Source organism: Pteropus vampyrus, unplaced genomic scaffold (assembly GCF_000151845.1).
Source record: "Pteropus vampyrus isolate Shadow unplaced genomic scaffold, Pvam_2.0 Scaffold177, whole genome shotgun sequence".
In the NCBI taxonomy this organism is placed as follows: domain Eukaryota; kingdom Metazoa; phylum Chordata; class Mammalia; order Chiroptera; family Pteropodidae; genus Pteropus; species Pteropus vampyrus.
In genome coordinates, this window is record NW_011888958.1 from 703,510 (window position 1) to 717,277 (window position 13,768).

At 46.4% G+C, this 13,768-nt stretch overlaps 1 protein-coding gene and 1 non-coding gene across 2 annotated transcripts in view; one reads left to right on the forward strand and one right to left on the reverse strand.

Annotated features, from left to right (window-relative positions):
* Positions 1-7,104: 7,104 nt before the first annotated feature.
* Positions 7,105-13,768, reverse strand: part of BATF (basic leucine zipper ATF-like transcription factor) — a 21,646-nt gene continuing 14,982 nt past the window's right edge. The window contains exon 3 of the mRNA XM_011370839.1: positions 7,105-7,635. Coding sequence (XP_011369141.1) covers positions 7,426-7,635 — 210 coding nt within the window. The 3' untranslated portion in view covers positions 7,105-7,425. The remainder of the gene's footprint in view (positions 7,636-13,768) is intronic.
* LOC111746139 lies at positions 11,267-11,385 on the forward strand. The gene has a single exon (XR_002782950.1). It is a non-coding gene; the product is annotated as a 5S ribosomal RNA (ribosomal RNA).

Genomic DNA, 13,768 nt, shown 5'->3' on the forward strand with positions numbered 1-13,768 from the left:
AGGTGAGCCAAATCTTTGCAATGGAGACAAACGTTAACAGAGTAACCATGCAGATACATGTGAAATTTCAGTCTGTTAATGGCTCTGAAGGAAGGGTATGTAGTGCTATGAAACCATGTGATAGTAGGGATCTTATTTAGTCTGAGAATTGGCCAAAATTCCTCTAAACTGATACAGGCATACCTCATTTTATTGCACTTCACATTAGTTGCACTTTTTACAAAGTGAAGGCTAGACCCTCCACCAGCAAAAAGATTATGACTGGCTTTATTGCACTTCTCATTTAATTGCAGTGGTCTGGAACCGAATCTGCAATATCTCCGACATATTTCTGTATTTGAAGAAAAGGTAGGAGTTAACTAGTTGGAGGGGGAGTAGAGGATAAAGAGTGGTCAGTTGAGACTGAACAGCATGAGCGAAATTCTGAAGCTGGAGAGCGCGTAGGAGAGGGATGTGAGATGAGCTGAGGGGCAGAGGCGGTATGGTCTCTGGGGTCCCATCAAGGATTTGGGTCTTCGCCTTCATAGTCACCTTGAGGAACTCTTAAATCTCAATCATGCCATGTGCCAGGAGGCAGTTGATAAGTATTCGATGTGAATAATGCCTGCCTTCCTGAGAGAAGATGTGCTGATGGGGGTGGGGACAGGGCCTGGCAACCGATGGGACTCAAGCATGCCTGTGAAGAGCTGATCTCCAGGAATGGGGACCTATGTCTATGACTGCACGTTGCAAGATGGTTTGGAAAATTTCGTGTCAGTATCTTAAAATGCCACAAAACAGGGAAATGAGATATGATGCTTTTCACTTTTCAAGCTTGGGTGTTCTCTAGAGAAAACAAAAATAGGGAAATCCCAGGAATGCTCCTGGGCTTTCAAAGTTTAGTGTTTATACCCTAGATTTGCTAGGCTTTACGAATCTAAATATATGTATTTTCAAACAGAAGAAGAATATAACTGATCTTGGTTTGGACCAACACAGAGGTTTTATTCCTCTCTTTTATCCTCTTCTTCCTAGTCTTCTGAGCATATGAAAAAGCCACGACTAGAAAACAAAGCGAACATCTGCACATACTGTGCATATTAACAAGGGTGGTGTTTTCTAAATGACCGTATTTTCAGCATATGTTTCTTTAAATCAATTCACTTTTTTTACGAAAGTAAATTCATTCGTAAAGGAACATGTATGTCATTAGTTAGAATTAAAAAGGCCTTTCAAAGTGAGAGGCAAAAAAAATGAGATCAATAAGAATAGCTATTTGGGAATCATTGATTCAGGCAGACACTCAAGTAACAATGGTAATGGGTATTTATGAGAGAGAGAAAGGGAAAATTACATCGATAGCAGGAAAGCATTTCTGTTGATGCAGATAACATAGTGATGTTAATCCTAAAGAATGTTTTTAATTTTCAGTCCAGTAGTCATCAGTCCAGGAGTCACAATGTCTGTTTTCTTGTTATTTTGCAAAAGGTTTTTTGGGACACCATATTGCTCAGGCCCTGTCTAAAGGTTATTTTGCCCTATTTTAATATTTTAAAGATTCGAGGCCTAAGACCTGCATGGCAGTTTCTCTGGCATGGCAGCATCCATTTTAAAGTGGTTCTGTTTCTATTATTGTTTACACATTAATAAATGGAAAACCTCTAAGTTGATTAGAATAAATATATACCAACCAAAGTAAATACATTTTATGCAAGTATCATCCTGCACCTGTGGGAATTGAATTGGATTTTGAAAAATGGGTAGAATTTCAAAACACAAATGTGGCTTAATAAAGTCATGCACCTCCTGCCACTTAGATCAGAATCACTTCATGCTACTTATGTCAGAATCACCAGGGAATCTTATTTAAAAACGAAGATTCCTTTAGGTGGACCCCACCTAAAGAACCGCTGAAAAGATGATAGACAGATTCTAGGCAGAGGAAACAGCACATCAGCAAAGGCTTAGCGAAATGAAAGTGCAAAATAGAGTCAAGACAAGAATTTTTCAGCCTTAGCAGTACCCAGGGCTTGTTTCCAAGAGTGGAGGGGATGGACAAGGGTGCCAGGGTAGAATAGTGAGCTCAGGTCTAGTGCTCTGGAGACACGAGGGCTAGCTGTGGGCTTTCTCACCCTCTGCACTACTGACACTTGGGGCTGGATAATTCTTTGTCGTGAGGTCTGTCTTGTGCACCATAAGATGTTTAGCAGCATCCCTTGTCTCTATCCACTAAATGCCAGTAGCACCTGTCTTCCAAATTGTAACAACCAAAAAATGTCTCCAGGCATTGCCAAATGTCCCTTGAGGAACAAAATCACCCCTAGTTGAGAACCACTGAATTGGGGGAATTGTTTCAATTCCTTGTTTGGTTGTTTGTTCTCTTGGCTCCTGCATTAGTCAAAATTAGGTAAGCGATACTCAATAGTGCAATGCACAGTCGCTTAACCAAATAAACTCTTTTCAACTTTCACTTAAAAGAAACTCAGAGGCGGGCCTTCCAGAGTTTGTAGCATCACATTCCTGCAGCATTACCAGGGACCCAGAATCTCTTTTTCTCCTTTGTACACATGGTTGTCTCATGTTCCTAAGATGGTTGCCCCACCTCTTATGTCACATCTGCCTTTCAGACAGAAAGAAGAAGAAAGGTGTGTGCCAAATGAGATGGCCCTACCTTTTAAAGAACTTTCCCATTAACCCTACCCGGCAATTTCTGCTTAAATCTCATTGGCCTGTGTCACACAACCATTCCTAGCTGCAAAGGAGTCTGAGAAACGTAATCGGTTTAGCCAGGCACATTGCTATGCTAGACAAAATGAGGATTCTGTCGTAAGGAAAAAGGGGAGAATGAATTTGAGAGGTCAATTGTCAGTCTCTGCCATCGCTCTCAACTTTGGTTTCTAGGTACAGTGACAAGCTCAGCAGTCTCTCACCCAAAATCTACCAGAATGAGCCAGACAAATCTTCCAGGCAGCAATGAAATTTGTCTGTGCAAATTTCCATAGTGAATTCCCCTAAGAGGGGGCTCTTTATCTCTGCCTGCTGGTAGGGTCTTTAAACCAGGATTAAGTTTTTATTCTATCTTCTTGACAGTAGATAAACTCAAAACGCATAACAAGCAGTTTAAAAACACGATTTTCAGGAGGGATATGTCACTCTTCCCTTCCCATTCCCATTCCCTTGGGACTCACACAAGGCCAGTGCAGTAGCCAGTCATCCACATGGCAAGACTTGTTACAAAGCCTAAAATGCCACCATTAGGCACTCACTCCTTTGGGTTAGGAATTACTCTTCCAAGGTGCCTCTTAAAATGCTAACACCCTCTGATAGAGATAAAAGGTGATTAAATCTTTGCCGCCTTAGGGTTGGTCTTAGTTTGGGAGCCCTTTTACCCTTGAAATTCCTGAGCAGCTTTGGGGCACTGAAACCCAAGAGGGAGAAGGAGGCTGGGGGGTGGAGTGGGGTGGGGTGGGAGCGGGGGAGTCAGTCTGTCCCGGAAAGAAGTAGGGCGCCCAACTGTATTACCTCCTTCATGGTAAAGCCGCAGCCACAACTGGGACATTGGCTGGAGGTATTAATAAACACTGCTGGTAAGTTTGGGTCCAGCAGATGGCAACCCCGTGACCTTTGAGTCGATTTCACCACCCTTTCTCTCCCCACCCACACTTCTCAACCTGAAGACTAAAAATCTGGCTTTCCTGTAATTTGCTTTGACATTAACTCAGGGAATAACACTGCTGCTAAGAGATAAACACCAAGGACGAAAGGTGGGAAACAAACATTCCCCAGGAATCCTTACATCGAAGTGACCGATGATGATGATGATGCTATCATGTGCCATTTTTGGCTACATGAAGCCTTCCTTTAGCCTGGGCTTTCCAGAGAAACATCATTGACCTAGATCAGGGTTACAGATCTGCAATACCAGCCTCAGACTGGGGAAAAGAGATCCCTCCCCTGGACTCTCCACATTACAGGGGCCAGCACCGGCTCTCCTGCTGCTATACCACTTCCCACGGAGCAAGGAGTCCTTAGGAGCAAAGGGACGTGATTACCCAGAGCCCTCTGTCTCCTTTTTGGCCATGGTCCATGCACCCGGGACACTAGCATCCCCTGCCTGAGTGGCCCTGAGCTGGCTTCTGGGAGCTGTAGCCCTCTTCCCCTGCTTCTTCCCCAAGGTAGACCAGACCACTGGTATGTGCACCCCTGGACCTGAGGGGTGGCCCAGGGATGGTGGGCTGTGGGGGAGGAGTATGCATGGAACCCTGTCTTGCAGGCAACATGAACACGAGGCTGCTATGGTACAGGAGGAACCATGGGAGGGACAGGATGCAGTCCGAGGGCTGTTTCTCCCTGTGCTAACTTGTGCTAATACAAAGTTTAGAAATATTTAAGAATTCTAAATTCAAATCTCGCCTTCCAGGTAATTAAAAAGATATATTTGTCAAGGTAGGAGAGAAGAATATGTTCTGTTTAACATATTTAACATATTTTGTAAGCTTGATTGATAATGTGTAAACATTTAGACATACAGTGTGTGGCCTCTGTTAGTACTCTTGCCCCAAGCCCTGTGAATTTTAGGGGAAAACCTGCTCTACAAACATACTTTGTTTGGTCTGCAGAGTGTTTCAAAAATTGGGAGATTTCATGTAAACATTCTAATTTGGGCTTTTCTTGACATGTTGTAAGATATGGTAACACCGGGTCCGAATTCCCACAAGCAGTATAGGGTAGAACCGAGGGGCAGCTGCCTACTTTAGGCCGGTAATCACTTGCTCCTCCGTTTGCTACACTCCCCACCACTCCCGATTTTCCTATGACCAATGAGCTTCCTGTATTTACAGTGCTTGCCTGGGCTCTGAAGGCATTGGAGTATGGGTCAATGCCCCACTGGCATCTTCTATTATCTCTGTCTTAGGTAGGAGGCTGGGACCGACTGTGGTTGGAGGGAGGGAGATCCGTGGCCAAAGCTCTGGAAGTTGAAATCTATTCATAGCTGCCCCACCCCCCACCCCCACAATTCCCCTGTGTGGAGACAAGTCAGCCCTGGCACTCACCCCGGGCTCAGCCTTCTGCTGCCTCTCTCAGACTGATCAGAAAGGAGAAGTAGAACTGCCTGGGGTCACTAGAAAGTGGAGAATGAAAGGGGAAGAGAAGTCCTTGCCGATGGAGACAGTGCACGTGAGCTCTGCATTTCGAGTTCTGACCCTGAGTGTAATTCAGAAGATGCCCAGCCCAGGTCATGTGTCTTCTATGGGGGTTTCTGGGGGAAAATCACAGAACTAGAGCAGGGGCAGGGAGAAAAATCTCTGATTGGAAAGAAGTCTGCCCCAGCCTCTCATGAGAGGCCAGACTCTGACAGAGCCGGCTGTAAAAAAAAAAAGCAGGACCTAAAGTTCTGCCTCTTAAGGCTGTAAAAGAAAAAATGAATTCTTTTCAGTGCATGCAACATCTGAAGTGACCATTGGCTTCTTTGCTCTGCTGGTTAACACAGGGGAAGAACCACCAGAAGCCAGGCCCTGGAGAAAATTGATGGGCCAGTCCCTCTTCACCACAGACCCACATCACATCCCCTAGTCCATACTGAGTCCGTGTACTGGAAGCAGAGCCCCATTTGCCAAGTTTTGTTGGGAAAACGAAAGGTTGCAATGCCAGATTCTGCATCGGAATCAACGCTGGTGCTTGGGGAAGGTCTTCTGGGCTGTCTCCAACTGGCTCTGAGCCCAGCTCCCACATATTGGGCATCCACGGACATCGGCTTCAGGGGTGAGGGGCCCAACAGTGGCAACACTCCTTCACAGGCCCTTGAGTTCGACTTCTCCCATAGGTAGGCCACAAGGAGGTCAGGTGACAACATGCAAGGCCCCAGCTTTTCCTGGCCTCTGCAGAGTTTAGTAATCACGCTAGCCCAATGCTGGCATAATCCCAGTGAAGTAGGAGAAACTGGGGAGGGAGAGGTCAGGAGTCGAGACCTTGCTTCTAACCGATCAGAGCTGTCAACTGGCTGGTCGAGGAGGTACTGGCCCGGAAAAACAGGCCTGCACCTCTCTTTTCCCACATCCCTAGATGGCTGCCCTCAGGGAGACAGGGGGCAGTGGCAGTTCCTCTAAAGGACCAAGGGATAAGACTGAGGGCGGCTGCTGAAGGGGCTGAATCGGATGCCTCCCATGGCACTCCCTGTCGCTTTTGTCCCCAGCTAACTTAGCAGGGACTTTGTGTGTGGGCAGGCCCTGCCATCGCTCTCGAGCAGTGGTGTGGGTAAGGCTGCAGCGTGCAGGCCAGCAGGCACGCGGCCTGGGGCTCTCTGAGGAGCAGGCGGACACTGGAGCAGGGGAACCAGAGAGCACTGGTTTCGGGCTCTGCCAAAATTCGAAGCCTTGAAGACAACTTTATGTTACCTGTGCCACGGCCGCCCTCAAACAGCACTTAGAATGGCAGCCTGTGGAACCTTATAGAGGCAGGTAATGTTTTGTGTGCTATATCGCAGCTGCCCAAGAGAGGTGGAGTCTTCGGCAGGACGTGTAGCCCCACTGGCGGAGATGTGCTTGTGTCCCAACACCACATGTTGCCCCATGAGAGCATGAGGAAAGCCTTGCCTTACATGTGAGGTATTGCCCTTGTGTTACTAGAATTCCTCGCTCAGGGCCTGGCACACCGCAGTATCCAGGGCCGGCTGTCTGGACGGAGCTGAGTAAGTGTAGTCGTGTGAGTGGGATGTGAGAGCATCAGCCTGAATGACCATTCCACCCAGTGGCACTTTGCACTGGTCCTTCTCGCTAGAGAATTGACCCACTGACAATCTAGAAAGCATGAGGCAATGAGAAATGGAAGGCCATGGTAAGGTGATTTGGGAAGGACAATCAAGAATGTGCTTAGAGGGAGCATTAAAAATTCTTTGAAAAATCCAGCTTCCCAAGTAGATTAATAAACCACAGGAGGGAGGGAGGGAGAGAGAGAGAGAGAGAGAGAGAGAGAGAGAGAGAGATTAGCAGTCTCCAGAGTTTTACGGGCTCTTGAGGCCAAGAGCAAAAGCAGGCCCCAGCCCCGCAGAATTTAAGGCTTCAGGAGACAGTGTGAAAGGGAAACTGCCTTACCAGATTTGCTTCTTTTAAGACATTTATTTAGAAAAATAACCCTCCCTTGCCCTTCTCTCTTTGTGCCATGGGTCTTGGGCGTTCTGCTTGATACAGCTCTGCATTGACCAGCGTGGGGGTCCAGCACGCTCTGACGGGCTGCCGCCCCGCTGGGAGGCCTCGCACACTTCCACCTGCTACCATCCTGTGCTCAATCCTGGTCCAGGCCTCTGTCTTCATATCTCCAGGTAGACAGAGGGCTCTGAGGGACAAGGGCAGTCTGGCCACAGTCTTTGTGCCCCTCCCAAGCAGCCGGAGCAGCTAGGGGCGGGCGGGGGTAGGGGGCGGCTCTGTTCTCCCCCACCTATGGAAAAGCTCAGGGCTGGAAGCGCGGGGAGCTGACGTGAGGTTGGTGGAAGGCGTGGGTGCTGTATACCACCTCGGGGGGCGAGGGGGTGCTGGTGGCCATCACTGAGCACAGGGGCTCGTGGCTGCTGAGCACCGACGTGAAGTACTTCATCTCCTCTGTGAGCTGCTTGATCTCCTTGCGCAGAGCCGCATTCTGTTTCTCCAGGTCTTCACTCTCCTGTGAGGGGGGCGATCGGCATTAATGTCAGGGCAGGCCCCAAGACTGTGGGTGGGGGTAGCAGGAGGAGCCCAGGTTAGAACTGTCACTAGCATAGCCATGGAGCAGAGCATCGTGAATTTGCACGTGTGAGTGTGGGCACATGTGCATATACGTTTGTATGCGCTGTGTGTGTGTGTGTGTGTGTGTGTGCGCGCATCTGTATTAGTATGTATATATGTGTGCACGTGCATGCATAGATATTAGGTCGAACCATACGAAATTGCTAATATTTGTCTGTTTTTACAGTTTCGTATGGTCCCAACTAACAGAGGTGTATGTGTGAAGGTGTGTGTGAGTGTGCTTTTCTGTGCGCCTGGCTTGAGAGAGGCAAGTACATATCAAGGGAAACAGGTTGGCAGGCCAGAGCCTGAAAAAATGGAAAAGAGTTTATGAGAACATCTTATATCGTTTTTACTCTTTTCCACTCTGTTATACCACGTGTTTTCCAAGCAGCCCCAGAGTTTGCAGTTAGTTTTACGAATGGAATTCACGGTTAATTGTCTGAGTCACCCAGATTCTAGAACACCGAGGATCTTAATAAATATCAATGTCCACCACAGCGTTTGATTCCACCCTGTTCTGTACAGCATTCTGGGTGTGTCCCAGGAACCCATGCTTCCCCTTTTCCAGAAACACCTTTCTTCTGTTGCTTGAGAGAACCATAGGATACTTGCTGATCAGGAAAACTCAGGGCAAAGAGCACCGATTACCAGTCGTACCACTAATAAGTCAACAGTTCCACTCTGGAATTAGCATTGACTGGAAGCAATCCCACCTTCGGAAAACGCAGAGGTCTTGTATTTCCAATATGCATTTAAGGTTCACATCCCTTGACTCAGTCAAGCAAACCTTTTCTGTTAATCATCAGAGGAAGGGACAATGGCACTGGAAATGGCAAATAAACATTTCAGTCCAAAAAAGCAGCCTAAAATTTGGAGTCCAGGCCTTATTATTCTAGTTTTATTTGATTTAGGCCAGCATTCCCCAAACTTACCACGTCATCAGAATTAATTCAAGAAACTTAAACCCAGTGGATTTGGGATTTGGAGTGAATTCTGGGAATTGGAATTTTTAACAAGTACCCTAGGTCATTCTAATGACCAGGCAAGTTTGAAAATGCTAGTTGAATATGTTATTAAATTGGTTTTAATTATTCAAGCACTTATTAAAGGTCTGGCACAATGCGTGTAAACTCAAATGTTTATTGATTGGCAATTAATATCAACTGCTGGACTAGAAGTTGACTCAAAATTATGATGGGCAGAGAGGAAATGTAAGATAACTTGACATTTAAAATTTGCCCTAAATAATCCACTAGGAGCATGAGCTGCAGGGTAATGAGAGAGCTATACTGCCAATTGCCCTAACCCATGCATCCGGTTAAGTGGTAGAGTAGCATATGACTGTGGCCTTACCCATCAAACTAGCTTCCATCTGTTTATCAAGGACAGATTTGAGCATGCTCAGCCTCAGGCTGGCATTTCCTGTATGTGGCTCTGAGCTAGAAAATAGTACCTAGGTCAGAACAAAGGAAACCCCCATCTCTAAAATGGGATGGGGTTGGGTGGGATACTCAGAGCCATGATGGTAGAGTCAGAGGCACTGGCTGCTGCTTCTGCAAGATGTGGCTGGCTCCTTAGTCTTACCATTTGGTTGTTTACGGGCACATCCCAGAGAGAGGGCATCCCCTCTTTACCGAAAGGTAAGATAAAGCAACACTTGAGACTGGGGGGTGTTGTTAAGACGGGAACTGGGGGCCGGGAGTCCTGGCCCCTTCCTCTAGCCTTTTCCTCGCCCCCTCTGAGAGTTTCCACTGGTGACAACATTTACTGTAACTTCTGTGCTCTGAAGAGCCTGGGCAAACCCCGAGGCAGAAGGGAGGGGCAGGGTAGGCGGGCGCAGGGACCAACTGCTCTGACCTTCTCCCTGCCTAGAGGCAGACCCAGCTTTCGGGGAAGTAGCAGCAGATTCTTCCTCCCTAAGCAAGCTTGGCTGAGCTCTCTCTAGTTTTTTTCATCTCCCTCTCCCTGCCCCCTGGCCTGCAGTCCCCAGAGCTCTAGGAGGCAGCTCGTAACCGTAACCGCTGCTGCCTCTAACCAAAAAACCACCACCTGTGACAAGAAACTTGTCTTTGCCTTGAGGAGCAAGACTGCTTCTTGCTAGGACCCCACAGAAACCAGCACTGCGTACCCAGGGGCCATGCTGTCAGCCAGACATTTACAGGAGGAAGAATTGGACTCCTTTTCAGGAGGAAGGCAGCTGATCTGGGGCCTCATTCCTCCACATACCCACCTCTCGTCGCTAGGTCCAGTCTGACCCTCCCTGGGGCAGTCATGCCCTGGAGAGGGCTCACACAGGAGTATCTGGCAAAGGCTGACTTGGGAGCAGCTGTTTACCCAGAGATACGATGATCAAATCCCCTAACTTCCTCCTAGCTTCCCCATGGGTGCTGGAAACCTAGAACTCAGTGAAAGGGAAGAGGAAAGGAAATTTGAGAAGTAAATTTTGGCTTCTAACACACATGTCTTCTACTACAGTGGGGGAGGGTGGGCCTGCATTTGTGCTTCCCTGTAACCTGCCTTCTACTTTTTGGAATTTATTTAGGTTCTCCAGGCTCCTTACGACAACCAAGTTGGATATGGAAGGCCAGCTGCTATCATTACCTCCACTTTACAGACAAGGCTAAAACAGACTCTGGAACAAGCCTACTCCACCTACCCGCCAATATAACTACAGGTTGGTGGCAGCAGCTGATAGGAGAAAGGACTATAGGATTTACTTCAAGACTCTTAGTTTCTCATAGGTCCAGAAACTTTGAGTGAGCTATTGATCCAAAGCCCCATAACCACACAAAGAGATCACTGAGGAGTCCTTGGCTGCCCTATAGTCTCCTAAGAGAAAACTGGGTCTCGGCTTGGGGGATCTTTAAACAACACAGTGCAAGGTCCCTGTACTGATCACACTCTTCTAATCAGAGCTGGTCATTTGCCTCCCACCCTGAGTTGGGAGAGAATCTCCTGTCCAGCTACTCTGCTAGAGGGCCAACTCCAGATGCAGAATGAGGTACGAAATACATGACAACGGTGGGCCCCATCAGTGGTACCTGGGGACAAGTGTCCTGGGTCCTGGTCCTGGCTGGGTGACCCTTTCTGAGCCAGTTGCCTCGTTTTAAAACAGGACGACTGGATCAAAACAATGGCTCTCGACCTTGGCCGCTCACTGGGACCAGTGGGAACCCTTGGAGTTTTAACAATACTGATGGTTGATTCTGACTTAATCAGTCTGGGGTGCAGCCTCAGCATGGGTTGTTAGAGGCTCCCCAGGGGTTTCTAATCTGCACTGAATCTTGAAAACCACAGAATTAGAAGATCTCTAAGCCCTCTTCAACTCTCGAATATTTCAGATTTCCAAATGACTACCTGAGTATATTAGCAAACTAGAGCCTCTAACCTCCACCCATTGGGAAAGTGAGTGTACGTGCGAGTACATGTGTGTGTGTGTGTGTGTGAGTGTGTGTTGAGGGAAGAGGGATGTAGACTCAATTTATGAGAACGAGTAGTAGAAACCAAATTTTTAAAAGAAAAATATAGTCTATGGCCATGCCACCCTGAACAAGCCCAATCCCATCTGATCTTGGAAGCTAAGCAGGGTTGGGCCTGGTTAGTACTTGGATGGGAGACCACCTAGGAAGACAAGGTGCTGTAGGTGTAAAAAAAAATAAAATAAAATAATAAGGGATTATAAACTGACAAGGTCCTTGCAATCTGTGAGGTCAACCAAGGGTTTCCTTGCCTATAAATGAATGAATGAATGAATGAATGAATGAATGAATGAATAAATAAGTAAATAAATAAATAAAAGAAAACTATAGCTTGACTTAAAATTAACTAACATTTAGTGAATGCTACCATGTGACAATCACTCTTTTAAGTTTGTCATATTTAATCTTTGCAAAAAACCCTATATGGTATTTAATATTATTATGCAAACTTTGCAGAAGAGGAAAACTGAAGGTACAGAGAAGTTAAGTACATTGTTTAATGTCACACAGCTTGCAAGTAGCAGCACCAGTACTTGAATTGAGGTAATCTGGCCTCAGAGTCTGTGCCTACAATCGTCTCTTGCCTTTGAAGTCTGTTTAAATCTTATGATATCTGATAATTATCTCCCATGAGGCCTCAGCCATGCTGGCTTTCCAATTTCATCTTCCCTCTTTTCCTATCTTATGCAAATCCAGATGCTAATGTTCACAATTCGTCCTCACCTGTGGGGTGACTTGGTACCATTCCTATCATAAAGCACAAGCAAGCTGGGGGTGGCTAAGGAGCAGGCTTCATGTGGGTGTGAGAACAGTCTGGGGAATTCCCTACTGGAGGGGCTAAGGAGGGGGTCACTCAAAGAGCTCTTGAATGATGGGGAATCCCCAGGCAGGTCCCTTAACCACATGGAAGCCAGCTGGGACCAAGGCTAAGGACGGGCTCTCACCCAAGGCTCTGGCAGGGACTCTCCAGGCATTCTGAGCAGGACTTGGTCCTCCTTCCTGCCAGCTCTGGTTTAGTGCCTTGACCTTCTCCTTGAATTTTCTAATCACAATTTCCAGAAAGGTGAAAATAGTCCCTGCGTGTTTCTTTGTCAGCAGAGCATGTAGTCATTCACTGGTAGAGCGACCTTTTAACTCTCACCCACACTTAAATATGAGAATAGTGTAAGAAGCTTATATCCCTCACACCCAGTTATATGTTCAGTCTCTGGCAGTTATCAATCCCCACCCACCAAATGCATATATAGAGTAGAGCCTGCCATTCCTGGAGAAGTCTATAAACTGAGCGATAGGACATTGTCCAAGCTGTAATGGAATCTACGCCTACCTCTCCCACTAATCTTGGGGAAATCAGCCCCAAGTCCTGGTCCTTATCCCATGAAGAGAGAAGAGGAATCACTAAACCACAGGTCTTTGCACTGAATAATGTACATGTCTGATTCTGAAGAAATCTTCACTTTCATGCCTTAAAGCTGAAGCTCTCGGACCTTCAACGTTCTCATCATCAGCTGATGCTTGGCCACATCAGCCATGCCCTCAGGGTCCCGTCTGGAGTCCAGTCACCTATTCCTTGGCTTTCAAGACTGAGTTTCTTGACCTCACATGTGAGAAACAGTACAGGTTGGCTCACTCAGCATCTGTCCTAAACTTCCCCTTACTTTCCTCTAGATAGCCTGGGAAAAGAATTACTCAAATATCTAGCTACCCTTTCAGCTAGAGATAATCATGTGATGGATTCTGACCAATGAGATATAAGCAGAAGTACCTAGGGATGGAGCTTCCCTTCCCTGGATGAGAGCTAAAAGGCAAAGCCTCATCAGGACAAAGGCCACCCTTTCTCTGCACAGATTGATAGCCATCTTTCAGTCTTGAGGATGAAAGTCATAGTGAGGATGGCTGCACAGAGAGAGAGAGAGAAGGAGGTTGGTTCCTTGATATCTTCACACTAGCCCTGATCTGTCCACTTCTGAATTTCTTGTTCTGTGAGAAGAAGAAACCGTGACTTATCAATACTACTGTTTGATGGCTTTCTATTGTAGCTAAATGCAATCCTGACTGATATCTGAAGTTAGAAAGGTTATCACTGCAAGCCCAGTTCTGAAAAAACACACAACTAATAATTGCCATCAACGCAAAGGTTTGAAACATTTATTTTGGTTTTTATTTGTTTGTTTATTTTATGCTGCTGAGCCTCTGGGACAGAGTGGGTATATAGCTACATAATCACCCCACACTCACTCCACACATTTTCCACATGCTCCTAACAAGCTTCAAATGTCACTACTACCCGATTCTCAACCTTGGCTGCCCGCTGCAATTACCTGAGGAACTTTAAAAAAAACATCAGTTCATGGACTTCACCCCTGAAAGATTTTAAGCTAATTAGTTTTTGGAGTGGCTCTCAGGCATTAAGACTTTAAAAAATACTTCCTAGGTGAGCTAAATGAGCAACTAACTTGGGAATCATGTCCATAGCTGATTCCTCTTAAAAGTAATATAAAAATATAAATATGTACAAGGTATAATTTTATTACATTTTTATTATATGTA